General features: G+C 43.3%; 1 protein-coding gene across 6 annotated transcripts in view; it reads left to right on the forward strand.

Annotated features, from left to right (window-relative positions):
* The window catches only part of AKT2 (AKT serine/threonine kinase 2), a 147,275-nt gene extending 122,239 nt beyond the window's left edge, over window positions 1–25,036 (forward strand). For 5 of the 6 annotated variants that reach the window (XM_029571068.1, XM_029571067.1, XM_029571070.1 and 2 more), the window contains 8 exons: window positions 340–405; window positions 7,817–7,885; window positions 8,761–8,883; window positions 9,366–9,494; window positions 10,045–10,259; window positions 11,395–11,482; window positions 19,092–19,194; window positions 22,057–25,036. In XM_029571068.1, the coding sequence (XP_029426928.1) occupies window positions 340–405; window positions 7,817–7,885; window positions 8,761–8,883; window positions 9,366–9,494; window positions 10,045–10,259; window positions 11,395–11,482; window positions 19,092–19,194; window positions 22,057–22,136 (873 nt within the window). In that variant the 3' untranslated portion in view covers window positions 22,137–25,036. Of the gene's footprint in view, window positions 1–339; window positions 406–7,816; window positions 7,886–8,760; window positions 8,884–9,365; window positions 9,495–10,044; window positions 10,260–10,529; window positions 11,375–11,394; window positions 11,483–19,091; window positions 19,195–22,056 lie in introns of those variants that run through there. The other variant, XM_029571073.1, reaches the window with a different exon arrangement.
* Window positions 25,037–26,902: the final 1,866 nt, after the last annotated feature.

Below are 26,902 nucleotides of genomic sequence, written 5' to 3' on the forward strand. Positions count from 1 at the left end.
CACACACTTGAATCGTGTCAGACCTTGTGAGCTGCCTCTTAAAAGGGAACTACAAAGTGTGTTATTAGAAGTAAACACACAGAAAAGCAGAACACTGACTGTTGCCAACAGGAATGAAGGAACTAGTGGAAGGATTTAAAAATAAAATTCAAACAATGCATGCAAAATTTGAAACACCTTTGAAAGGTATGGGGAAGGCTGTGAGTGTGTATAAAGAAGCTGAGCCCTCTAGAATGTCCTAGTAATGATAGGTGGCAGACAGTTTTGTTTGTGTTTTGAACTGGTGCTGTGGCCTGGCTTGTGTGAAATGCTGTTTTTGCATCTTTCATCTTGTTTTAGGAGGAAGTGGCTCACACTGTGACTGAGAGCAGAGTGCTTCAGAATACTCGTCATCCTTTCTTAACTGTGAGTAATGTTCTTAGTGAAATGAGCAGTGGATGGTTCTTCCATGACTACTGAGACTGCTGGCTACTTGGGTAACTTTAAATAGACAGCGATGCCCAGCATGCCTGCTCAGTCTGTCCTTTCAGTTGTAGTCTGTTAAAGGTGCGATAGTTGCATACTCCCCATAGCCTGGATGTCAGGATTTCATTGTGCAGGCCCCAGGATTAAGATTAATATATATTTCTTCTGCAGTAGACATGCCATGACAGTGTGTTTCAATGCTAAATTTATACTGTAACCTAGGATTAATATTCCTTGCTGTGCAGTACAAGGAATATGGATTTGGATCCCTCATTGTAACTGCAATTTATAAAAACCAGACTTAGTTATAGACTTAACTTGATGAACAAGGGACAAGTTTGAATCAATTGTCACAGTCTGACTCCTCACATGGGAAACAACTTCCAGTTCCTTATTCTCAACCTTAATACAAGAGAATATCAGATGGATGTCACTATGCTGGGATAACCATAAGGTGTCAGTGTTTGATTTATTTTATTTATGTGATTTTGATAAATTCAAAGCCAATTTATTGTGGATGTAAGCCAGCATCTTATCTTATGGTCAGACAAAGGGAAATAGCTAACCTTTCAGACCACGAGGAGCCCATGGGGATATAAAACTGAATGTCGTTGACATACGGTTCAAATGCTTTGCAAAGTCCAGCCAGTAATTTACAAATCGTCGCTAAATAGATATTAAATATAAGAACTCTTTATCTGCCTTGGATACCTTTTGGAATTAGTTTCACCTTTCTTGTTGCTTCCATCCACACAAATAAGACTGGAGCCGGCTTAAAACAATACCTGAGATACTAGCCTCTCTAAGCCGAAACAGGAGGATCTTATGGTTGATCATATCAAAGTCTGATGAAATATCAAGCATCACAAGAACATAACTCCATCCGCCATCAAGACCTCTCTTGATGGTATCAAAAAGTGAAAGTAGCAGAATCTCAATGCTTAAGGAATGCCTAAAACCAAACTGAAATTGATTTAGGATCTGATGACCCTTGACAAAATCCACCAGCTGCTTTATACAGTGGATTCTACGCTCCTAACTACAAATGACAGTGATGAAATTGTCCAATAATTGGCTGTCAGCAGGATCCAGGTTTGGTTTCTTCAGCAATGGCCTTATAAGGAGCCTGTTTCAAAACCTCTGCCATATGGCCTTCCATCAAGGAAAGGTTAACTAGAGACACCAAGAAAGGGGCAATGGCATCCTTTACAGCCTACATAGTGGTAACATTACAAATATTTAAAGAACAGTTGAGGGGTTCAAAGAAGAGATAATATTCAAGATCTGAAACCATGTGAAATGAAGACATTTACTCTTAATAGCCTCGAAGTACTTCAAACCAATTTTGAACAATTACAAAGGTGGAAGAGATCTTTAAGAATTTTAGCTAAAAGTCCATAAAGTAATTTCCTTTTAATAGCCTCAAGCCTGCCATTCTGAGACAGAGAGAAAGCAACAGGGGATGTAGTTAAATTTCGAACAATCCTGAAAAGTACTCAGGATTGTTGCTTGCTGGTTAGATTTGAGATGTATAGAATAACTTTCTAGCTTTATCAAAGTCTGATAAGAACGTATCTGACTTGTAAGAAAGGAGGGCTTCCAAGGACTGAGACCTACGCTGGGTGTGCTCCTGTTTTCGGAGTGGTTGCTTACTACTGTGAATTTCAGGAGTAAGCTATTGAAACTTCGAGTGGTGTTTGTAATACGCAACAAGGAACAACTCTATCCAGAACATTGGATAACATTTCTCCCAGCAAACAATGTTGCGCAATTTCTAACAATCCGCCTGTGATTTAACAAATTTGAATAATTTAGTGTCATCAGCAAATTTGATCACCTCACTTGTTCCCATTTCCAGGTCATTTATAAATATGTTAAAAAGCAGTGGTCTCAGAACAAATCCTTGGGGTACTCTACTATTCAACTTTATCCACTGAGAAAATTTACCGTTTAGACCTACTGTTTTTTATTTTTTTAACCAGTTCCCATTCTATAATAGGACACTGCCCCATCTCATGACTTTTTAATTTCCTAAGAAGTCCCTCATGAGGGACTTTGTCAAATGCTTTCTGGAAATGTAAATACATTATATCAACTGGCTCAACTTTATCCACATGTTTGTCCTCAAAATGAAGTAGATTGGTGAGGCAATGTTGAATGTTAAAGGTATAAATTCTCTAATTAAAAAAGGTACTTTTTTAAAAAAGCTAAAAGATTAAAAGCTTCTGTAATTATGGTTTGGAAGCCCATGTAAAGAAACAGAATGAATGTTAAAAGATAAAGCGTACCCGGAGGAAGTGACGTCACTTCCCATTTCGGCAGCTTAAACCCGGAGCTCCCCATCACGCTGGCAAAATAAGCAAAATTAAATGCAACGAAACTGATTGCGATCGGAGCAGGAACACCCGCGGGAAATACCTTTCACCGAATGGCGGCAAAACGCAAGGCCGTGGACTTTCGCAAGTACTCCTACCATAAAAGTAATGAAACTACAGACATGGGGGGAGACAAGATGGCGTCCGGCAAAACGGAAAATGGAGGGGCTGCAGGAAGCATGCAACAGCCCGAGGGTGCAGACTGGCCAACAAGATCAGAGCTCAGAGAGTGGTTTGTTGAGCTTAGGCAGGATATAAAAAATTATAAAGCTGAAGTCACAGCTAAGTGTGCTGAGCTGCGGGAAGAAATCAATGAACTAGGTCGCAGAACTGATGAGGCAGACATAAGACTCGAGGCTCAAGAGGTAAAATTGGAAACAGATGAAGACCACAGCTAAAGAACTACAGGCTAATGAAGCCAGAATGGATGACAAATTGGAGGGCCTGGAAAATCGGAGCAGGCGCTGCAAACTATGCTTCAGAGGGATTCCCGAAACGGAGGAATACAGTGACTGTGTACGTGTGGTAGAAAAAATCTGCTTGCACATTACTGTTGCGAGCGGAGAGGAGCCGGCAGAATCACAACAGTGTTCCGGTATTGAAAGAGCTCACCGGGCTTTGGGCCCCAAATCTGGGAGTAGACCACGGAACATAGTGGTATGTTTCCACTCATATGCCTACAAGGAGAAAATAGCCCTAGCGGCCAGGCAGCAGCACACTTTGCACTGGGAAGGAAATATTTCTATTTATGCGGATTTATCCGCCATCACTCTACGGAAATGCCTGGATTTTAAAGCGATCACCAGCGCACTGACAGTGGAAAAGGTGCAGTACCGGTGGCTATTCCCCTTTTGGACTGGGGTTCATGCTTAAAGGAGTCTTTCACAGGGCACGCACTATAGAGGACGCAGCTGAAATATTGCAATCAGCGGGTATATCTATGTCCATTATTGCTAGTGCTGGAAAGACCTCATCTCCTCCGAGGGCAGATCCGAGCTGGCAAAGAGTCATCAAGGGAGGAAGAAGACTCCAAAGAACACAGGAACCGCAGGTCAAGGACGCTGCCCTTACTTGAAGGACTGTGGATACTTGGGTAGAGTGGTACAAGTTCAGCTTACAGGATGGACGAATTCTATTACCTTAAGACAACTTGTTCAACGGGGGCAATGTCTTGGATGATAAAAATACGGCTGAGGGGGGATATGATAGAGGTGTTTAAAATCATGAGAGGTCTAGAACAGGTTAATGTGAATCAGTTATTTACTCTTTCAGATAATAGAAAGACTAGGGGGCACTCCATGAAGTTAGCATGTGGCACATTTAAAACTAATCTGAGAAAGTTCTTTTTTACTCAACGCACAATTAAACTCTGGAATTCGTTGCCAGAGGATGTGGTTAGTGCAGTTAGTGTAGCTGGGTTTAAAAAAGGATTGGATAAGTTCTTGGAGGAGAAGTCCATTACCTGCTATTAGTTAAGCTGACATAGAAAATAGCCACTGCTATTACTATCAACAGTAGCATGGAATAGACTTAGTTTTTGGGTACTTGCCAGGTTCTGCTAACCTGTTAGCTGTTACTGCTAACCCTGCCATTGGTGCCTTTTCTTCCTCCCACAGAGTGCAATCAGCTGTTTGAACCATTTGCGGCTGAATAGTACCGAAAGCCACATAGTTCAAACAGCTTATCATTGAACTATGCAGGTAGAAGAAGAGAGGTGCCAGCAACAGGGTTAGCATGGACAGACATGAAGGGTGGGGAGGGAGACATTTTAAGGCAGAAGTTGGATGAAAGAGAGTGGGAACTTGCTGGAACTGGGGAGGGGTGAGAGTGGTAACCTGTAAGTTGGGGAAAGAGTGAGGACTTGGTAATCTGGGTGGGAGAAAGGGGAAAGGGTAGAGACTTGAAGATTGAGTATAGATTGAGGAATGAGAACTTAGCAATTGGTTGCAGAGCTTGAGAAAGGGCTGTAGTTGTGAAATGGCTGTAAGAGAAGGGGGACTGAAATGTGAGGAGTCAAGGTAGTTTGAAGGATCTTGAGAGCTGGGAAGTGGGTGATAGGTAGTAGAACATACTTATTTGTTGTGCCCAAGCAGATCTAATACTGGATGGACGTATCAAGACTCATAATGTCAGACCCATGTCTGCACGCATTCTAACAGGCACTTCCCGCAAAGAACATATATCTCCAATTCTATACTCACTACATTGGCTTCCAGTCAAATTCAGAATACAAAACAAAATTTTATCCCTCATTCACAATTTAATTCATAATGACTCTTCTACTTGGCTATGCACCTTACTTCAAATTTATCAACCCAGCAGACAGCTCCGCTCACTACATAAAAATCTTCTAGAGATACCATCTGTCCGGCTAGCTAGATTAGACCTCACCAGATGACATGCCTTCTCTGTTGCCAGCCCTTCACTTTGGAACACCCTCCCAGACCATCTAAGACAAATATCATCACGCACAGACTTTAAAAAAAAATAATTTAAAGACACACCTCTTCACTTTTAGCCTTTGACCTTCTCCCGATGCCTTAATAAACAATACCCTGACTTTTGTTCGCAAATCTTCTTCTCTGGAGCCTCTCTGCCTTTTAAAATTTTCCCTCTCCACCTTACCCCTTATATTTGTTTGCCTTTTGTCACTTATTTTACTGTCTGTTTTTGTCATTTTTATTATGTACATTTATTTGTAAACCATTTTGCTTGACATTTTAGTTGTAAAAGCAGTATATAAACTCTTAAATAAATAAATAGATGTTTCTATTGAAGGAGGAGGACCTTGCAAGACTGGAAGATTGGGCATCCAAATGGCAGATGAAATTTAATGTGGACAAGTGCAAGGTGTTGCATATAGGGAAAAATAACCCTTGCTGTAGTTACACGATGTTAGGTTCCATATTAAGAGTTACCACCCAGGAAAAAGATCTAGGCATCATAGTGGATAATACTTTAAAATTGTCGGCTCAGTGTGCTGCAGCAGTCAAAAAAGCAAATAGAATGTTAGGAGTTATTAGGAAGGGAATGGTTAATAGAACGGAAAATGTCATAATGCCTCTGTATCGTTCCATGGTGAGACCGCACCTTGAATACTGTGTACAGTTCTGGTCGCCACATCTCAAAAAAGATATAGTTGCGATGGAGAAGGTACAGAGAAGGGCAACCAAAATGATAAAGGGGATAGAACAGCTCCCCTATGAGGAAAGGCTGAAGAGGTTAGGGCTGTTCAGCTTGGAGAAGAGACTGCTGAGGGGGGATATGATAGAGGTCTTTAAGATCATGAGAGGTCTTGAACGAGTAGATGTGACTCGGTTATTTACACTTTTGAATAATAGAAGGACTAGGGGGCATTCCATGAAGTTAGCAAGTAGCACATTTAAGACTAATCGGAGAAAATTCTTTTTCACTCAACACACAATAAAGCTCTGGAATTTGTTGCCAGAGGTGGTGGTTAGTGCAGTTAGTGTAGCTGGGTTCAAAAAAGGTTTGGATAAGTTCTTGGAGAAGTCCATTAATGGCTATTAATCAGTTATACTTAGGGAATTGCCACTGCTATTAATTGCATCAGTAGCATGGGATCTTCTTAGTGTTTGGGTAATTGCCAGGTTCTTGTGGCCTGGTTTTGGCCTCTGTTGGAAACAGGATGCTGGGCTTGATGGACCCTTGGTCTGACCCAGCATGGCAATTTCTTATGTTCTTTGACTGCAATATGAACTTCTGTCCACATATTTACTTCCCATTATTGTAGAGATATTGACTCTCATCGCAGCAGTAGGTTTAGCCAGTCTGTTCTCCATGGCCTCTGAGGGTTTATTTATAAATATTTGATATTCCGACTTTTCCCATATTTGGTCCCAAGGAGGATTACAGTCATATTTAAATTTCACTTACAGTTGCATCATAAATTGTTAGTCATCACATGGCTACTGATCTCTGAGATAGCCAGAGAGGAGAGAGAACCAGAGGTTCAAAATGTTGGGGAGTAGGGCAGAGGCCTTTTTTTAAATTTTGGGTTGTCCTCCCAAAAAAATTAAAAAGGAGATTAAAAACTGAAAAGGGGATTTGCTTTACAAAATAGTGATCTGCCCATTGTCTGTTTGGTAATTTCTCCTTTTTTGTTGGAAGGCAACTCTTAGCTAGGAATTCCTATTTGTGTGGCTGATCATCTTATTTGTTGATGTAGAATACGGAGTTGTTTACCTATAATAGTTGTTTTCCATAGACAGCAGGGATGATCAGCCATACATACTCCTCCCCTTTGGAATAAGTTCTTAGCATGAGGCTTGTGCAGTGGCGACAGCATGAGAGTGCTCAGAAAAGCTTTCTAGGCTTTTCTGGATTCTGACATAGCTTTTTCCATGTTGGTGCCTTTGGATGTCGTCATCTACGTGTGTGGCTAATTATCCTACTGTTCATGGAGAACACTCGTTACAGGTAGCAACTTCAGTAGTCACTACTATAGAGATCTGAAGAGATAGCCATAGAAATAAATAAAAATGGATGGAGGAATTCACATACTAATATAAGAAACATTAAGAGTACCTGACAAAATATAATCCTGGTCTGCAATTCTTATTCCTTCAAGATGGAGCTAACATAGGAAAGTTGGCCCTCTTGCTACTTTTACATTTTTGGATAAATGTGACTTGTGTATTTGGTGACATAGAGTGGGACTGCACATGGAGGAGAAGGGACTGTTATGAGGTCAAGAAAATGAGAATGCAGTTCTAATTTTGCAAGAACCCCATTCACCCTTATGATTATATGTGCACAGTTGTTGCCCCAGTTGATCTGTTGTTTCTTTGTTCCTTTCTGTAGGAAGATTCATTCTAATACAGAGTGCAGTTTGAATTACTATACTAATTGCTGCTTTGCAGTAGCTGAGTAATAATGTAGTGTGATTTTTGTTTTGCCACTTTTCATCAAGTAGTAATATTAATTTCTGGGTGGTTTTTGTTTTTCATTGGTAGGCACTGAAGTATGCATTTCAGACCAGTGATCGTCTGTGTTTTGTCATGGAGTATGCTAATGGAGGAGAGGTAGGTATTAAGTGTGGGTACTGAAAATCCTCTAACTCTTCCTGGTACTGCAGAGCCTCCTGTCAGGCGCTGCATCAGTAGAAACAAGAAGGCATTTACTTCACAAATAAGCTTTTTTGTGTTTAATGAGGCAATTACAGATTGTATTTTTTTAGATGCTCAGCATTTTCATCTGGCGGAGAATTAGCCAGATGGAGCAATTTAGACATGCACAATTTTTTCCATTTTATATTTTGTAGGGTGGGTGGGGGGCAAAAACTAGGAACTTAACATTTGCAGATAAAATTTGAAGCAAACATTTTCTGGGCTTTGTATTGGGTAATTTTTAGGGCCTCATATATCTGTTAGCTGACAAAATATTTTTTCCTGTTGTCCTACCTTATTTTTATTTCACTTCTGTGATGTGAGTTTGCTGTACTTTCAGAAGAGCATAATTTTTGAAGGTACAAGTTATTTCAGAGAAACGTCTGGCTCCTTAACAGTCCAGAAGCTGCTAACTGGCTGAGTAGCTGGGGCTTGGAGTCAGTAGAGGGGTCCCAGGTTATTTTGATGTGTTCTCCTTCTGAAAGTGCATAGCATGCTATTATGAGACACCATACCTGCTGGAGAGATTTTCCACAGAACTCCATCCTCAAATGATTGAATAGTGTTCTTTTTTCAATAAAACAGAATGACTTCAAATCCATGACTAAATAACTTTTCTTTTTCCTTCTGTTAAATGAGCTTCCTGGTAGGAAGGTAAACAAGTATCTGGTCTCTTCCTGCTCTTTAGGTGCCTCTTTGCTTTTGCCCCTTTGGGGCAAACAGTGTTTGAGGCTGTTGTAAGTGGTTATTCTGGTCCTGGCTTCAGACTTTCTCTTTTTTTTTCTTTTCAGTTGTTTTTTCACCTTTCACGGGAGCGTGTTTTCACGGAGGACAGAGCTCGTTTCTATGGTGCCGAGATAGTCTCTGCTTTGGAGTACCTTCATTCCAGAAACGTTGTCTACAGAGACATTAAGGTGCCTGCTTTTGCTTTATTTAATTCCACTTCTCATTCGGCTTTCCAAAATAAAAATGCTCAAATTGAAGAGCTTTGAAAATATAACAAAAGGAAAGCAGACAAATTACTAAATATAAAAATACAAAGTCAAAAATCATAAAAATCTTATGAACATAAAATTCCTAAAGGGTGTAATGTACATATTCTAGCTCAGATTAAAACAAGTTCACTGTCAGAACCTAATCTCATGAGAAATCTAAAAGTGTAGAGATCAATTGCTTGAGCACCAGTCTGGCGTGTCATGGGCAGTTTCAGCATTTTAAAAAAGGTAGCAAGTGTCCTTTCTCTGTTTCTAACCATCTTCCCCTTCCAGTTTTCTTCTTTTACTGATATTAAAATACTGAGTCCTGATCCCATTGGCTTTGCTCGGGATGGCACTACATTTTGTGCCATGGCGTCTTCTCCATACCCTGGGTAAAACTTGCATTGCCACTGTTTCAGCTGGAGAATCTCATGCTGGATAAGGATGGACATGTGAAGATCACAGACTTTGGGCTCTGCAAGGAGGGCATCACGGATGGCGCCACCATGAAGACTTTCTGTGGGACACCAGAATACCTGGCCCCTGAGGTATTAAATCGCATGGGGAATAAGTTTCTGGGGGATTTCTAGCACATGCTAGGACTAGGGCTGAGCTAAGGAGTGCCCTTAAAGTGACACTTAGTGATCAACTTACAGTATAATGCTGTTCTTCTCTTTCCCCCTCCTCCCTCCCACAGAGCCAGCCTAATTGGTAAAGCCCAAACTGTGTTCTTTTTTACTGACTTTGCCAACAGCATGTCTGCAGTGATTAGGCCCATAATTCCTCTAGTGGGTGGGTGATGACATTTCTGCTTTGGTTACACAGATTAGTTTTAAAGATTTTGTGAAATACTTAACTTGTAGGTTTGTTTTGTTTGCTTTTTAACCCAATAGCAAAAGAATCTTTTAAAATGTATTTGCCATAAAATGTAGTTAAGGGGTAGGTTTATTAAACAGAAAAACACTGGTGCAGAAATGGAACAGTTTTTGCACTTGGGCAAACTATTTAACTCTGTGAAACTTTCATGTTGTAATACTCAAACTGTGTGCTGTTCTTGGTTTTTCCATTTCTCCCTCCCTCCCCTCCACCTCTCTTTAGGTCTTGGAAGACAATGATTATGGGCGTGCTGTGGATTGGTGGGGTCTCGGTGTGGTGATGTATGAAATGATGTGTGGGCGACTGCCGTTCTACAATCAGGATCACGAGCGGCTCTTTGAGTTGATTCTGATGGAGGAGATTCGCTTCCCTCGCACTCTGAGCCCTGAGGCTAAGTCTCTGCTGGCGGGGCTGCTGAAAAAGGACCCCAAACTAAGGTGAGGGAATTGGAGGTGGTTCTGGCACAGGGGCAGTATACACTCAAGCTACACTGGATGGGTTCAGTGACATTCATTGCTTCTCCTACCCCAAGATTCTTCACCAGACCTTGTTGGTTTTGCAGACAGCAGATTTCATTCACTGTTTCATTTGTGAGACACTGGAACACAGCCTGACATCCTGCAGCTTTTATTCTTAAATTTTTAACCATAAAAGAGCAGTGTGTATGTATGTGTGTGTCCATATACATGACTTTTTTTTTTTTACAGTCTGGGGTACTGATGCATGGACATTAAGGAACAAACACAGGAGTGCTTCTACAGCCAAGTCCATAAGCAAAGCACGTCGAGCAGATTTGACTGATACATGGGAATAACTTGCACGGCGCAGCACATACTACCATAGGAAGCTTGCTGGGCAGACTGGATGGGACTATTGGTCCTTTTCTGCCATCATTTCTATGTTTCTATAAAATATAGCTAGCTATGAAAAGCAATCATATAGTTCTGTATGGAATACTAAGTTGTTTTTTTTTCCTTCTATTACTGTGTGAGGTTATCATATGTCCTCAAGAGAATAAAAGATGCTGGAGCTATTGAAATAGTTACAGTGAGCAATCAGCATTAAAGGAATGCCCCTGAAGCGGGGTCAAGCCTGGAAACACACCATGTCAAGTCTGCCTCATTTTCAGAATTCAGCAATTTGAAGGGAAGTAAATTCTCTTGTTAAAATGTCTTAAATGGATATGAAAATAGATCAAAAAATAAATGTTTGGAATTTTATCACACAGTAACGAAATAATAAAAAACTTATACTCCATACTGACTTGTATATTGCCCCTTATAGCTATATATACTGTTCTTTAATGCTTAAACTTTTAAGAGGAGGGAAGTGGAGATTTTTTTGTTTGACACACTTGTGAATATATCCATTGAGGACATTTTTGTTGGTATGTTATGTCTTATGCTGCTAGAAACTGTTCTCTGAGATCTTCAGAGTGACCCACTTTGGAATGCTTCTGCTCACCATACCAGGTCCTGAACCTTTGGATGCCTTATCTCTCTCCTCTGCCCATTTGGCTGTAAGATTTTACCAGAACGAATAAAAATAGGAATTTCTTCATCTGCCTTTTAGGTTAGGAGGGGGCCCCAATGATGCCAAAGAGGTTATGGCACACCGATTCTTCTCTTCAATTAACTGGCAGGATGTAGTCCAGAAAAAGGTGAGAAAATCTTGTTCCTACCTCACAGAAATTCCAGGCTGCATGTGAACACAGATATAGAGTGGGAAAAGAAGTGCTTTCAAGACTAGCCAGGTAGAAATATCTGCCTGGCAAAACTCCACCTGTTCTGCCTTTAATACAAGTGTTGGTGAGCAGTAACATAAGTGGCTCACATAAAGGATAGGGATCACAGGCCGACACCACTGACTTGCCCCAGTGATAACAGGATCTACTTATTCCGGTTAGAACTGCTGAAAAACAGCTCCTTCATCCCACTAACAAGATTGTGCGCCCTCTGGTGAAAACAGACATATAGCAATTTCAGGTTTAGAGTACTATTTTTTTGTTGTCTTCTACAGAATTAGAAACATGACTGCAGAAAAAGACCATATGGCCATTTAATTTGTCCAATTTATTTAGACCTTACAAGTCCCATCATTCCCTCAGAGAGCCCATTATTTATCCCTTGCTTCCTTGAATTCAGATATCTTTTTTGCCTCCTCCATCTCCACTAGGAGGCTGTTCCATGCATCTACTATCCTCTCTATAAAGAAATATTTCCTAAGATTACTCCTGAGTCTACCCACTTTCACACTCATCCCATGACCTCTTGTTCTAGAGCCTCTTTTCTGTTGAAAGAGGCTAGCCTCCTGTGCATGGAAACCTTTGAGCTATTTAAATGTCTCTATCATAGCTCCTCTGTCTTGCCTTTCCTCTAGGGTATACATGTTCAGATTTTTAAGTCTGTCCCCATATAATTTAGAACAAAAATCACTGATCATTATAGTAGCCACTCTCTGGACAGACTTCAGCCAGCTTATATCCTTTGAAGGTGTGATCTCCAGAATTGTACACAGTATTCCAAAAGAGGTTTCTCCAGGGACCTATACAGAGGCATTATCACCTTCCATTTTCCGCTGACCATTCTTCTCCCTATGAAGCCAAGCATCTTTCTGCTTTTAGCTGTAACTTTATCCACCTATTTGGACATCTTAAGAACATCAGATACAATTGCCCCCAAATCCCGCACTACTTTTGTGCTTAGAAGAACTTTGCCTCCAATACTGTATCTCTCCCTTGGGTTTTTGCATCCTAAATGCATTACTTTGCAATTTTTAGCATTAACTCTTTGCTGCCAGTCTCTAAACGATTCCTCGAGCTTCACTAGATCCCTCCATGTGTTTTCCACACCTTCCTAGCTGTCTGCCCTGTTGCAGATTTTGATATTGACAAAAAGACAAACCTTTCCTGACTGACAATCCTTCCACTATGTCACTCACAAAAATGTTGAAAAGAACCGGTCCTAGGATGATCCCTGAGGCTCACCACTAGTAACACCCACCTCCTCAGTAAACTCCATTTATCAATATCCTTTATCACCTCCCACTGAGCCAGTTTCTAATCCAGTCATTCACTCTAGGTTCCATACCAAGGGTACTCAATTTATATATGTCTTTTGTGCAGAACTGTGTCAAAGGCCTTACTGAAATCAAAGTACACTACATCTAGCGCTCTCCATATATCCAACTCTTTGGTCACCCAGTCAAAGAACTTGTCAGATATGTCTGACAAGATTTACCTCTAGTAAAACAATGCTGCCTCAGATCATGCAGTCCATTGGATTCCATAAACTGCACTATCCTCTGTTTTAGCAGCAAGTCCATTAATTTGCTCACCACAGAGGTCAGGCTAATTGGCCTATAGTTCCCAGCCTCCTCCTTAACTTCCACTTTTATGAATAAGAATCACATCCACCCCTCCCCAGTCCTCTGGAACTAGTCTCTACTCTAAAGAAGCATTGAAAAGTTTAGCCAGTGGCGTTGCCTGGCCTTCTGTAAGTTCCCTCAAACCCTCAAATGTATTCCATCAGGCCTCATAGCCTTAACTACTTTAAGTTAAATTTCCGATTTCCTAGCATGTAGCCAGATGGACTCAGGACCAATGGGTATTGTGCTCTTCTACTAGCAGATGGGAGACGGAGTCAGATTTCAAAGCTGACATCACTCTAGATATACCCCTACAGTAACCTCAGCTCTTCAATATTTCTCCATCTCCTAGCAGATGCGGACACTATCCCACACAGTAGAATAGTGTTAAGAATTACAGCAAAGAAGAAACTAAATTTATCTTAAGGAAGATCAAGCCCCGCTGTCCCGTGGTGATACCTAAGGGTCCCTCCCCCAGTCGAGAATTCCTGAGGTGATCTCCGATATCCCTCAGAGGTGTGCCTTGGTCTGGCAGCCGGTTCCCCGGTGTGGACTTAGCCCCCAGTGTGGCTGAAAGGTAGCGGATGCAGAAACGAGCGCGGTGGTGAAGGTAATTCCCTCTCCCTCCGCAGCTGGAGACCGTCCGGCACACGATCGGTAAGCGCTGAGACCAGATAAGAAAAAATCTTTAAGGTCTCCAGAACTCGGATTGCCGTACCGAATCCGTCCCCGGCGAGGTTAGAAGGGAGAACAGATCGGGTTGAGCAGCCTTGGTTGGCTAGGCCCCGATCTGGTGCAAGGGTCCACACACGTGGAGACCCTCGGGGGGGCGCCATCTTATGCGCGGGGGTCATCGGCGCCATCTTCCCTTCTTGGCCGGCGGTATGTACAGGGCAGCCGAGGCACTTAACTTGCACGCGTCCAATACAGTGGTGCACACAACTGAGACAGTCACAACTGAGTGCACCCGTGCGTGCAACTACACTCACAGCTGCGATTTACAACTGCACGTGCGCAAACACATAGAGACCGTGGCACCGATGCTCAAGAAGGCCAGAAGGCACACTCTTTGCACAGCCTACCACATAAGAGCTGCTCAGCCTGAATTGGAGTCCTGCCTTTGTCAACATTGCGAAGAAGCCTAGGGGGAACCAAAGCCTGGTCCCTTACTGTCGGGAGATGGTTCCGGAACTACTGACGTTAGCTCCCCGGACCAATGCATCTCTGAGTTGGCTTCCCCACAGGAGGGCACCTCTGGGGCTCCTACTCCGACTCTCCCTGGGATTAACGTGTATCCAGGGACCTTCTCCTGGTTAGAATTTTTCCAAGGGCTGCAAGCCTTCGTTCAGGCGCAATCAGCCCCAGCTGCGCCTCAGGCTCAACCCCTGCCGGAAGCACAAGATCCTCCCAGCCCAGCTCGGATGCCTCGAGACATGCCTCGCCTAACCAAGAACTTCCCTAACAGGGACCCAGACACCACATATGATGAGTGACTCCCTGGAAGAAGGAGAAATCCCTCCAGGAATGGAACCATACCGAATCATGCTTCACTTCTTCCACAAGGATGAATTACCAGCCCTTGTTTCTCAGACTCTGAAGACGCCGGGTATTCTTGGCAAGGGACCCTATGGTGGAACCAAAGAAGAACCCCTATCTTGGTGTCCCTTCGTAAGGCCTCATGCTATTTTCCAATGATGGAAGCCATCCAGGAACTGATTGACCTGGAATGGAATGCCCCAGAGGCCAGCTTCAAAGGGGGGTCGTGCCTTGGTAGCCCTATACCCTCTAGAACCAGCGACCAAGGAACGCCTGCATTTATCAAAAATGGACGCTATGGTCTGTGACGTCTCAAAGCGAACGATTGCCATTGAGGGAGGCGCTGCATTGAAGAACACTCAGGACAGACGATTGGAATCCATCCTTAAGCAGGCCTTCGATGCAACAGCAATGACACTGCAGATTGCTTCCTGCTGCTCACTGGTGGCACGTTCCTGCTTGCTCCTCTTGAGAGAGGCAGATAACTCCAGAACGTATACTGGTGAGACGATGGAACCTGCAGCAGCCTTCCTCACGGACACAAGCTCAAACCTGGTGCACATCTCAGCCAGGGGCGTTGCCTCGGTAGTGGCAGCCAGAAGACAACTATGGCTACGGAATTGGTCTACGGACGCAACATCTAAAGCGAATCTCACAAGAATGCCTTTTAAAGGATCTCTCTTGTTCCGAAGCGAATTGGAGAGGTTAGCCAGCAAATGGGATGAATCCCCAGTGCTTCAGCTACCGGAAGATAGGAGTAAAAGATCTCAGCGTCCCTTCCCCGGGAGAACAAAGGGCAGAGGATCGCAGCGCTTTAGACCCTACAAGAACTCGCAGTTCCAGGCACCTTGTCCCTCCGGAAGGTCCCAGCCCTTTTGGAACAGATAGACCAAGAGGAGAGAGCAGGCCTGGGGCAAGCTCCAGCCATGCCTCACAATGAGAATGGGACGACCCATCCACAGGAAGAGGATATAGGGGGTCGACTTGCCCTCTTCTACCAAAGATGGGTCAAGATAACATCAGACAAATGGGTTATAAATATCATTCAAGAAGGTTACTCTGGAGTTCCGCAGCAATCCTTGAGACAAATTTATGATGTCACTCTGCCACTCCCACTCCAAGAGACTGGCAGTAGAAATCACTCTAACAAGACTACTCAGTCTGAAGGCAATAACTCCGGATCCCACACCCCAACAAAATACGGGGAGCTATTCCATTTATTTTATCCTTCCCAAGAAGGAAGGGATCATTTTGGCCCATCTTGGATCTCAAGAACGTCAACAGTCATCTGTGGGTTCTACACTTCTGCATGGAAACTCTCTTCGCTCCGTAATGGCAGTACAACTGGGAGAGTTTCTAACCTCCCTGGACCTTTCCAAAGCCTACCTTCACATCCCAGTCCATCAGGATCACCAGCGCTTCATGCGCTTTGCGATACTGGGTTGCCATTACCAGTTCCGAGCACTACCCTTCGGCCTAGCAACCGCCTCCAGAACTTTCACCAGACTCATGGTGGTCGTGGCAGCAACGCTGAGGAAGGAAGGAATCTGGTACACCCTTATCTGGACAATTGGCTAATCAGGGCAAAGTCTTTGGAGGAGAGCCGGCAGGTGACTAGCAGAGTCAAGAGCCTACTGCAGGAACTCGGTTGGGTCGTGAACACTGGCAAGAGCAGTCTGCAGCCCTCTCAGTCGCTAGAGTACCTGGGGGCCCATTTAGACACCAAACAGAACAGTCTTTTTCCCTCCTCTGAGGAGAAGGAAACTGATGGAACAATTATGACGATTGATGACCAATGCACGCCCCAAGGTATGTGACTATCTTCAAGTCCATGGCCTCATGGCATCAACCCTGGAGGTCGTCCTGTGGGCAAGGTCCCATATGCGACCGCTCCAGCGCTCCTTACTGTTATGATGGAACCCACTGTCCTAGGACTACTCAATTCGCCTCCAACTACCAGCAAAGGTACATTCTCAGCTCCAGTGGTGGCTACAAGAAGACCACCTAAGCAGAGGAGTAAACTTATCCCCACCGAACTGGATCTTGCTCACCACGTATGCGAGCCCAGGGACAATGGAACAAGGAAGAGGCAGAATGGAACATAAACCGCCTGGAAGCTCGAGCAGTCAGACTAACGTGCCTGCGATTCAGCCACAGACTCCGAGGCAAAGCAATTCGAATCAGACAATGCAACAAAAGTTGCTTATATCAACTGCCAGGGAGGAGCCAAGAGCCAGCAGGTGTCCCTGGAGAGAGACCCTCTCATGGCATGGGCGGAGATAAACTTACAAGGGATCTCAGCCTCCCACATTGCAGGAAAACGTCTCAGCAGGCTTCCTCAACAGAGAGAACCTAGACCCGGGGGCATGGACGCTGTCGACCACAGCCGTCCAACTGATAGTAAATCGCTGGGGCCTCCCTGCCATGGATCTACTGGCCACCTGTCTCAGTGCCCAAGTCCCAGGTTCTTCAGCTGCAGACGAGAGCCACAATCCCAAGGAATCGACACTCTCGTCCAGACTTGGCCAGAGGAAGACCTACTGTATGCCTTCCCCCCCCATGGCCACTACTGGGCAGAGTCATCCGCAAGATAGAACATCACAGGGGACTAGTTCTACTAGTGGCCCGGATTGGCCAAGACGACCATGGTAATCAGACATTCAAAGACTCCTTGCAGGGAACCCTCTGTGCCTACCTCTATACAGGGACCTTCTCCAGCAGGGCCCGATTCTCCACGAAGATCTCTCTCGATTCTCTTATGGTCTGGCCCTTGAGAGGACTCGCCTAAAAAAGCGTGGTTACCCAAAGGCCGTGATTGACACCCTGCTCCAAGCTCGCAAGTTCTTCACATCCCTGTCATACATATGGAACTGGAGAGTATTTTGAAGCCTGGTGTGAGGACCGTGGGATTCTCCCGCGGATAGCCAAGATTCCCATGATTCTGGAGTTCCTACAGGACGGTATGAAGAAGGGGTTGCCACTCAACTCCCTCAAGGTCCAAGGAGCCGAAGTGGACGATATCCAGCTATCAACCCATCCAGACTTGTCCTGCTTCCTGAAAGGGGTTAAACAACTCAGACTACCCCTAAAGAGGCCGGTATAAAAAAACTTAAAATAAATAAATAAATAAATTTACTTTCCTAACAAAAAGGTTAGTTGCCCTTATAATATCTTGTTTTAGTTTTACCAACTGCTCTTCTACTTCCCCTAGATTTTTCCAACCTTGAGGTTCTCCCATATTTTAACAAAATTAGTTTTCCTGAAGTCTAGGACCCTAAGCCTTTGAATGAACCTTAATGTCTTGTGCTATAATACTGAATTATACCATCCAGTGATCTCTGGATTTCAGATGCTCATCAATTATAATCATCAAAGATACTGTCCCCATTGGTAAGCACTAGGTCCAGTATCACCCGTTCTCATGTGGGTTTCATTATCATTTGACAGAACAATTCTCCTTGCCGAGAATCCAAGATCTCCCTGCTTCTAGAAGACACAGCAGCTGGGATGTCCCAATCAGCATCTGGCAGATTGAAATTCTCTAACATAAGCACCTCCCCTTTCATATCAATTTTGTAAATATTCTCCATTAAATCTCTGTCCATCTCCTCTGGTGATGATCTGTATAATACACCAGTATAAATAGACCTGGTTATTCAGGCAGGCATTTGGTGAGCAAACATGAAACCCCAAGGTCCTATATGTCATCGGGCCTTTTCGCCATTTATTTGTTTCTCTTAATTATTATGTTATTTTTGATGATGATTTATTTTATCATATTTATTATCTCATTAGGTTTTGTTTTTATTGTTTTTAACATTGTATAATATTTTTTTTAATTTTGTGAACCGGTGTGATCTACCAGGAATATCGGTATATAAAAATAAACAAATAATGTTCCATTCCCTCTTTCCAAATTAACCCACAGTGCCACCTCCTTACCTCATAAGCCCTGCAATTCTGTTGCTTTAATATTTTGTTATATATAATGCCACGCCTCCTCCCTTCCTTCCTACCTCCGTGTTGCTGAATAGATTGTAGCCTGGTAAAGTATAATCTCTGTCAAGGTTTTCTGTGTTCCAAGACTCTGTGACAGCCATCTAAATCAGCTTCTTCAGGTTATTAATGATTGTCCACATTCAGTAGTGTAGGCAGCAGATGATTACTGTGTGTTTGTCTCCATTTGCAAATATCAGCTGGAAAACATACAATATTGTACAGCATTCTCTGTAGGGTGGTGGGGGGGATGCTAATGGGACAGGGAAGGCAAGAAGAGGATGATAGAAGAATCTCATAGTTTTGGCTGAACTTAGAAGATTTGTTACTAAATAAAGTGCACTTTTTCTTTCTGTTCTTTTTGGGAAAAGCTTACCCCACCATTTAAGCCTCAGGTGACATCAGAGATTGACACCAGGTACTTCGATGATGAATTCACAGCACAGACAATAACAGTAACGCCGCCTGACCGATGTGAGTAATGCCAAGGCAAAGCATGCAGAAGAAACCTTGCAGCCTATTGTAGTATGCCATTGCATCTGTCAGTCTTGCTTGTGCCTCCCCAGGAGCCAGTTCAGTTTAAGCTATGATGGCCAAGAAGAGCATTGCACTTCGCCTGATAGCATCATAATGGGAACGGTTTTTGAAGGTCAGAAGTAAACCAGCACTCAAAAGATTAAAAGGAAATAATTACCAGGGTCCCCTATCTTTTTCCACATTTGGAAGGCAGAATATAAATTAAACTAGGGACTATGCCCCTGCTGGTTTCATTTGCCAAACCTGCCAGTGGACTCTCAGCTCTAGATACTATCGTTAGGCCTAGGTGGAAAATGCAAGGAATGACTGGGTGAGACAAGTGACTTGATAGGAAGGGGAGGGGAGAGAGCTAGAGAATTCCCAAATTCATACCTCATTTTCCCCCATTTGACTGAATGAGCATGGATATTAAGGGAACCCCAAAAACATAATTGCATCAAAAAGTGTGTTAATGTGCTCATCCAGGTCAGAGAGTCATAATCAGAGTTTTGTACTTGCTCTATTGAGAGTGGAGGATTGGCAGTAGTTGCCTGTATGTATGTGGGGGCATTCAGTGGGGAAGGTGTGACAGGTGAAGGTCAGAAGACTTAGAGGATGTGTGAAATGCAGTGGTGTAAGCAGTATGTGTTGTTGGGTTGGTGGCATTTGCGTTTGGGATTGCATGTGCACTCTTTCCTCCTTGCACTTTCCACATTCTCCTAGGACAAGCAGGATGATAGTCCTCACAGATGGGTGACATCATCAGATGGAGCCCAGCACGGAAAACTTTTGTCAGAGTTTCTAGAACTTTGACCTGCACACTGAGCATGCCCACTATTCACACATCCATGTGTATGTTGTGGGGATGGAGTGTGTGTTGTGGATGTCAGTGGAAATGGCATCAAGAGGTGAGTGGAGAGCGTGTGCGTGCTGGGGGGTTCCCCCCTCCCCTAGTCAAATGTCGGGTGTGAGTATATGTTCTCACTCTCTCCTATATTGTGCGTTCCACTTTTCCCCCTTCTTTCCCTGTGTGTGTGTGCATATGACAGAGAAGGGGGGGGGGGGTATATGTGCGTGTGTGCTGTGGGGAAGTGAGAGAGAGAGAGAGTATGTGTTGGGGAATGTACATTTTCCCCCCTTGCAATCTCCACAGTCTCTCCCTTATTCCCCCGGGGTGTGTGTTTTATAGGGCTGGTGTGCGTTCATATCAAGGGTTGAGTGAGCTGGGGGTGTTTGTGTACACACTTAACTTTGCCCCATCCTTACTCTTTCTCTATCCCTCTTCTCCCCCATGTATGGGGAGGGGGAGGAGAAGGGTTCTGTGTATGTGTTATGGGGTTGGTGTGTTTGTGGGAGCGTTAGGAGTGTCAGGGAGTTGGAGTGTGGGTGTTGGGGAGTGACTGGAGTGGGTTGTGTGTGCATGGGAGGTTTTGTTGGGAAGGGAGTGTGGTGTGTGTGGGGTGGGGGTGTGCATTTTGCACTGTCCACTTTCTCCCTTCTTCGCCTCTTCTCGTGTGTTTGCGCTTTGGTGTGGGTTGTATGTTGAGGGAGTAAGCAGTGTGGGATGAGTTAGGTGGAGAAGAACGCTCCCCTACCCCCTCACTCTTGTGTATATGTGCATAGAATTAGGGGTGTAGAGGGTATGTTAGGGTTTATGGTGTGAAGGTATATGTTTGCGTAGGGGAGAGGGGAAGAAGAGGGTGTGTGTGTGTGTGTGTGTGTGTGTGTGTGTGTAGGAGAAGGCATGGGGAGGTGCTTGTGGGGAAATAAAGCATGGGGGTGTGTGCCTGTGTATGTCAGGGGAAATACTTTGCACTCTGCCTCCTCCCACTACTCTCCCCCTTCAGCCCTCCCACCTCACTCTTCCGCTTCCCATCCCTGCTGTCCCTCCTTCAGCCTCTCTACCCCTCCCAACTTGTACTCCCATTCCCGTTCCCTCTGATCTCTCCCTCACTCTTCCACTGCTCCCTTTCCCCAGCTCCCAGATTCTCCCTCTTTTCCCCACTTCCTCACTATTCTCCTCCAGCCCCCTCTTCCTCCAACATCTTCTCTGGCCCCCTCCTCCACTTTGTCCCCTCCTACCTCTGGCTCCAAGGTTCAAGTTTTGCTGCCAGTGCCCTCGATTTGTTTTGTTTTTCTTTCCTGTTTGTGCTGGTGAGGATCAGAAAACTCCACCAGCTTTTCCCCTGCCATCACTGCTGCTCTACTTTCTCTTGTGCCATTAGGGCATGGGAATCCCTACCAGCCGTTCTGTTCCTGGTGACTTTTTTTTTTTAGGGGGGGGGGTGTTTTTTTTCCTTCGATTCTTGCACTGGTGGGACCTGGGAATCCCCCACCAGCTGTTCTGTTGCCAGTGCCTCCAATTTTATTCCTTTTTATGCTGTTGTACTGGTGAAGCCCAAGAAACATCACCAGCTGTTCAGTTGCTTGCACTGCCATTGCACTCTCCAGCGCTGTGCTTTTGGATGTCTGCTGTCCTCCCTCTCTGCCTTTAGCCCTTCCCTCTGTTCTGGGTGAGGTTAGTACGTTGTGCAAGTGTAGATGCAACACAGTGATTACATGAAGCATCTAGTATTTTTATACTATAGCGCGATAAGTAAAAATAAACATTTGCAGTATGAAACAGGCAAAGATCAGGAACAGTTTATAGCACAAAGTCTCAAAAGTTAGAATCTGAATTCAGGCGCAACTGGAATAAGCACAGAGCATCCTTGATGGGAGGAGGAGGTGGAACAAGGGCAAGCTAATGATCTGTAATTGCATTTCTCTAAAGCAATAACCCATGAGATCTCCCTTCAGCTGATTCTCTCTTTACTACAGATGATAACCTGGATCCGCTGGAGCCGGACCAGCAGACACATTTCCCTCAGTTCTCCTACTCTGCCAGTATACGAGAATAATCTACAGCAGGAAAAAAAACAAATGAGAAACTTGAACTTTCACAATGAAAGAAAACACTTCTTACATGGATTTATCACCTACAAAGCTGGAAACATCTCCTTGGGGCAGATACTCAGAGACTTGTTCCACAGAGAATCAAGCAGCTCTGAAGCACAGAAGTTTGTGTGGATATAGTTTTATTATTTGCTTATGAAGACAAAAAAAAGTAATAATGATGCTTATGATTTTGGTTTATAAAACTTGCCTTTCATACGAACAGGATCTCCACGTACTTTGCCATTGTAAAGACATCGGTACCATTCCTACAACCATATCAGGGGTGCAGGGCCTTGGCAGGGCTTTCTTTTTGCATCTGGAGCATTTGATGGCATCATACATGAAAGAAGAAAGAAGTTCTCCCTACAGCAACAGTTGGATAAATTGTGTGGGTGGGCAGATTGGGGGGGGTGGGGGGGAGAGTGTGGTCAAGACCACACAGACAGACATGCAGGCATGAAGGTAAACCCAAGATTTGCAATCATGTCCTGGGATTTCTGAATTCTAGTTCTAACCACTGGACCTCCTCCTGCTAATAGTTTCCACTTCTTAAAAAGCCATAACAAATAATGGGTAGGTTATAAACTGGTTTAGGATTTTCTCTTCAGGTTTCTGTTAAGCCTAACTACCTTCCAAGTCTACTTGGAGTTGTTCTGTCTGAAAGGGAATTGCACCCTGAGTTTCTAACTTTGTCAAGTAATGGTTCCTGGGTAATAGTAATAGTAATGGGCCTATTTCTAGTGTCTAGTGCAAGGCCTCGTGTGTGTTTTTTAAGATCCCAATTACAGCTCCCAAACATATACTGTGTAGCTGCAATAGTTTATGGAGGTTGAGGGTAAGGTTTTGTTTTATAATCTAAAGATATCCTTGACTGGGAGGTACAGCACTCAAAATATTGATAAGATCAGGTATTTTGTTCTGCATACCCCTCACTGTATCTTTTGCCCTAGCAAAGCTGCCTGTCCATATCTTCTGATACAGGGCTATACAGAACATCTATTCAGTGGCCTTCAGCATCCCTTTTTTTTTGTTAGGGGTGGTAGTGTCTGTACAACCAGTAAACATCTGCATTGTGAACAGTCGGCAGTTTCTCTAGAAAGAAACTTGTAGATCACCAAATTTGAGGATGTTAAAAAGCAAACCTCCAGATATCTTGGCAGTGAGGGGTATTTTCCTCTGTGCCTTTTAAATCTTTGCTACTGTTATTCTGCTTTGTAGTCATTTGTTGCTTTAAAGCAATAACCATGCTCTGCTTTTTGGTGGTGGACAGATTCTGTAAACACTCCTCCCCAGCCCCTTCCGACAGAGCAGGATATTTGGTGACTAGTGTTTTCTACAATGAAGCGATCACCACAACAAAGCTATGTAGTGGCTCAGAAGCATGTCTGGCAGCCATGGGCACTGGAAAAAACAGTGCCCACAAAGAGCAGCATACATATCTGTTCAATAGTTAAGTGTGACTGGTATCACTCATTGGATGGACTGGTCAAGTGCCACGGTGTATAGGCGTGATATCACTTTTTTTCTCAGGAAAAACAGAGAACAGCACCTTGTTTGACCACATACTGATTGCTTCATGCAGAGAAGCATCAGCCCTGCCTGGGATGTACTGATGGGCTCTCCATTGGAAGATTTCCTTCCCTTTTAATGTTATCAGAGATTTATGGATAACGCTGATCACAGCAGGCCTGTTAGTTTCTGTAGAAACCTGATGTTTCATAGCAAGAACTAAAGAAGTATATTGGACTTTAATTTCCCTCCAACTCCCGAGCAATACTTGTGCAGAGGAAAACCTTGTGGCTCTCTGATTCTTTAATACTGAAGTGCTTCTCTCTTGAACCTTTTTGTTGTTGGAGTAGGGGGGAGGAAGGGGTTTGCTTCTCCTTTTAATTAAGATACCAGTGGTGTGATACTTCCAAGCTGAATACCTCAGTACAGCTGTGGTTGATGGGAACATGAAAAGGAGAAGATTCTAGTGTTGCTTACATTACAGAAACAAGAAACATCAGCTGCCTTTCTGATGCATGACCCTTTCCTTTTGTAGCTTTCTTGGCTTTAGATTTTTCAGCTTTTAAAATGCATTATCTGAAGATAGGGGATTTTTCCATGCTAAAACATGCCTATAATACACACTGTGGGTGAGAGGGGAGGGAATTATACCTTTAATTCTTTTTTTCTTTTCTTTGTTTCCTATTTTTCTCTCTGATCCTTTACAGCAATTCAAGACTTAAAAATAATATTTTTCTGCAAGTATAAACCTCTCTTTGCATCTTGTAAAGCTTAAAACAATGTTGAAATTTTACAACTGGGAAAAAGACACGATCCGGAGATTATGTATGAAATATAAATTGTTTAAAGTAGTTGGATCAGAAGAGGGAGCAGTCTCTATGCCTCCCATTTATTTTTCCTGTTTACCCAGTGTTCAGACTGTGTCCCTCTGGATGAGACGGATGTCGTACCTGGAAAACAATTAGCCATGTCTGTGTAGAGGCCACGGTTTGGCATCTTTAGGAAGAACAGACTTGGGAAGGAAGGTGATAACCTCCAGTCCCTGCTTAATGGTAAGAGAAAAAAGAAAAGTTTAAAGCAATAATCATATCCTTAACTGCCTTAAACACACCCAGAATCTACTTCAGCACTACGTTTTGTCTTGTATGGTAATGACCTGCTACAGTGCAGATCATTTGTGTAATTGTATTTTAGTAATAAAGCGATAGAAGCAGAGGCTGTGGGAGAAACAACTCATTCTAGCCCTGTTGTCTCTGCCCGCATAGCAAAAAAAAAAAAACCAACAAAACGTATGATCTGTTGTATGACATGTATATCCCAACCTTTTTTCCCACTTGGATCAGACTTCACCATCTGGCTTCCTGCTGTGTGGTCAGGAGGATTTGGAATGCTCTCTATCAGGAACATTCCCAGTGAGGGACTTAGCTCTGGGTCATCACAGGAGAGCAGATCTGCCAGGTGTCTGCTGCCTGTCTCTGCCAGGTGCATTGTGCTTTAACGCAGTCTGTTGATATGTTCTCTCATAGAAACATATGAATGAAGGCAGAAAAGGACCAAATGGTCCAGCCAGTCTGCCCAGCAAGCTTATGATAGTATTTGCCACACCATGCAGGTTACTCCCATGCTTACTTTCACAGAATGTAAAAGTCCAGTTCCCTTGTTGGTTGCTGTCTGAATTCCCCTTTACCCCTTGCTGTTGAAGCAGAGAGCTTCCTAAAAGCTTTCTTCCTCTTTTGGGAGAAGATTTGGATTTGCTGTTAGTCATTTTTTTTTAAAGTTAAAACTATGAACAATTCCTAGGGGGCAGAAATACTTGACTTTTCTACCCACTCTTAAATTTAAGTAAGATGATGGAGGGAGGCTTGGTAAAAATTTATGGAATTTTCTTCATGGACAAGCATAACAAAACAGCCACACAAGATAGGTGATGCCATCTAACAGCACAGTCGGCCATCCTTTCTCCTAGAAAAGAAGGTTTTTCGTGCATCATCTGAGTATGCGTGGGAGTTCCGACACTAACATCACCACATCCCTCTCCTTCACTTATTGTGTCTGCTGCTTGATTTGATTTTCTCTGTCAGCCACACTTCTTTTGTATTTAAAAAAAAAAAAAAAAATTTAGATTATCTAATGGCTTCAACAAATTCTTCATCAGGTAGGAAAAAAAAGCCCTTTTAAATTCTGTGAAAAATGCTGGCACAGAATAGCTTTGGCAGACCAACACAGCCAATGCCTTTAATGCCTAGGACCAGATTACAACAGTATCACTTTCGGTCCTTGTGGCAGAATGTCTCAGAGAGTATATTGAGACCTGAAGCTAAAATATGAGCTTTAAAGCTCAGCTGAGCAAGGAAGGTCTAAACATAAAAAAATGAAGCAGATTCCTATTGACAAACTTCCAGTTCAAAAAGATCACAGGATAGCCATGGCACAAAAAGATCAAAGTGCAAAATCCTCAGCTCTGAGACATAAGCAAGTAAGAGTGCTGAAGGAGATGTCAAATGCTGACAAGTCATGGTGTGGAGCGCTCTGCCAAAGGGATTTGGCACAGAGACTTCTGGGCAGACAAAAAAATGGGGTAAAGTCATCGGTGCTGAGATAGATTGGTGCAGAGACTTGGGTGCAAAGAAAGTACAGTGCAGGGAACTCTGTGCTGAAAAGATGCAAGGCTGCAGATCATCTGCTTCTAGAAGTGGAATGTCATCACATCCCATACTGTAGCCAGAAAAGCTTCCTTCAAAGAGCCAAAATGAACCAGAACTTTTTTCCAGTATAACCAGATTGTCATGCATTCAGAAACTCTGGACAGATTTTTTTAAAAACCTATGTAAAAGAACTGCCTAATAAGGAACCAACATTCTAAAAGCCTATTTTGGAATGCTTGAAAGAAGAACTAAAATCTAAACTTCCTGTGCCTATTTTGTGGAAAACAAAGAGAAACCGTTAGAAAGAAGCAAGGAAGAATCTTCAGAAGAGAAGGAAAAATCACGATCACCATTATATATTCCTTCAAATTCAGAAGCTTCTTAGCATTCCTATGACTCTAAGTCAGGAAACCTGATCTTCTGTGGACTTCAAGAACCAAATAAAACATCAACAGCACCAGAAGATAACTATTTATTAGGGATGTGCATTAGTTTCTTCTGTTTTGGCGAGTACACATATACTTTACCAACTTTATAGTACATGTGAAAACCAGATATTATGCATTGATTTTAAT

The sequence above is a fragment of the Rhinatrema bivittatum genome, chromosome 11 (genome assembly GCF_901001135.1).
Source record: "Rhinatrema bivittatum chromosome 11, aRhiBiv1.1, whole genome shotgun sequence".
Taxonomy (NCBI): Eukaryota; Metazoa; Chordata; class Amphibia; order Gymnophiona; family Rhinatrematidae; genus Rhinatrema; species Rhinatrema bivittatum.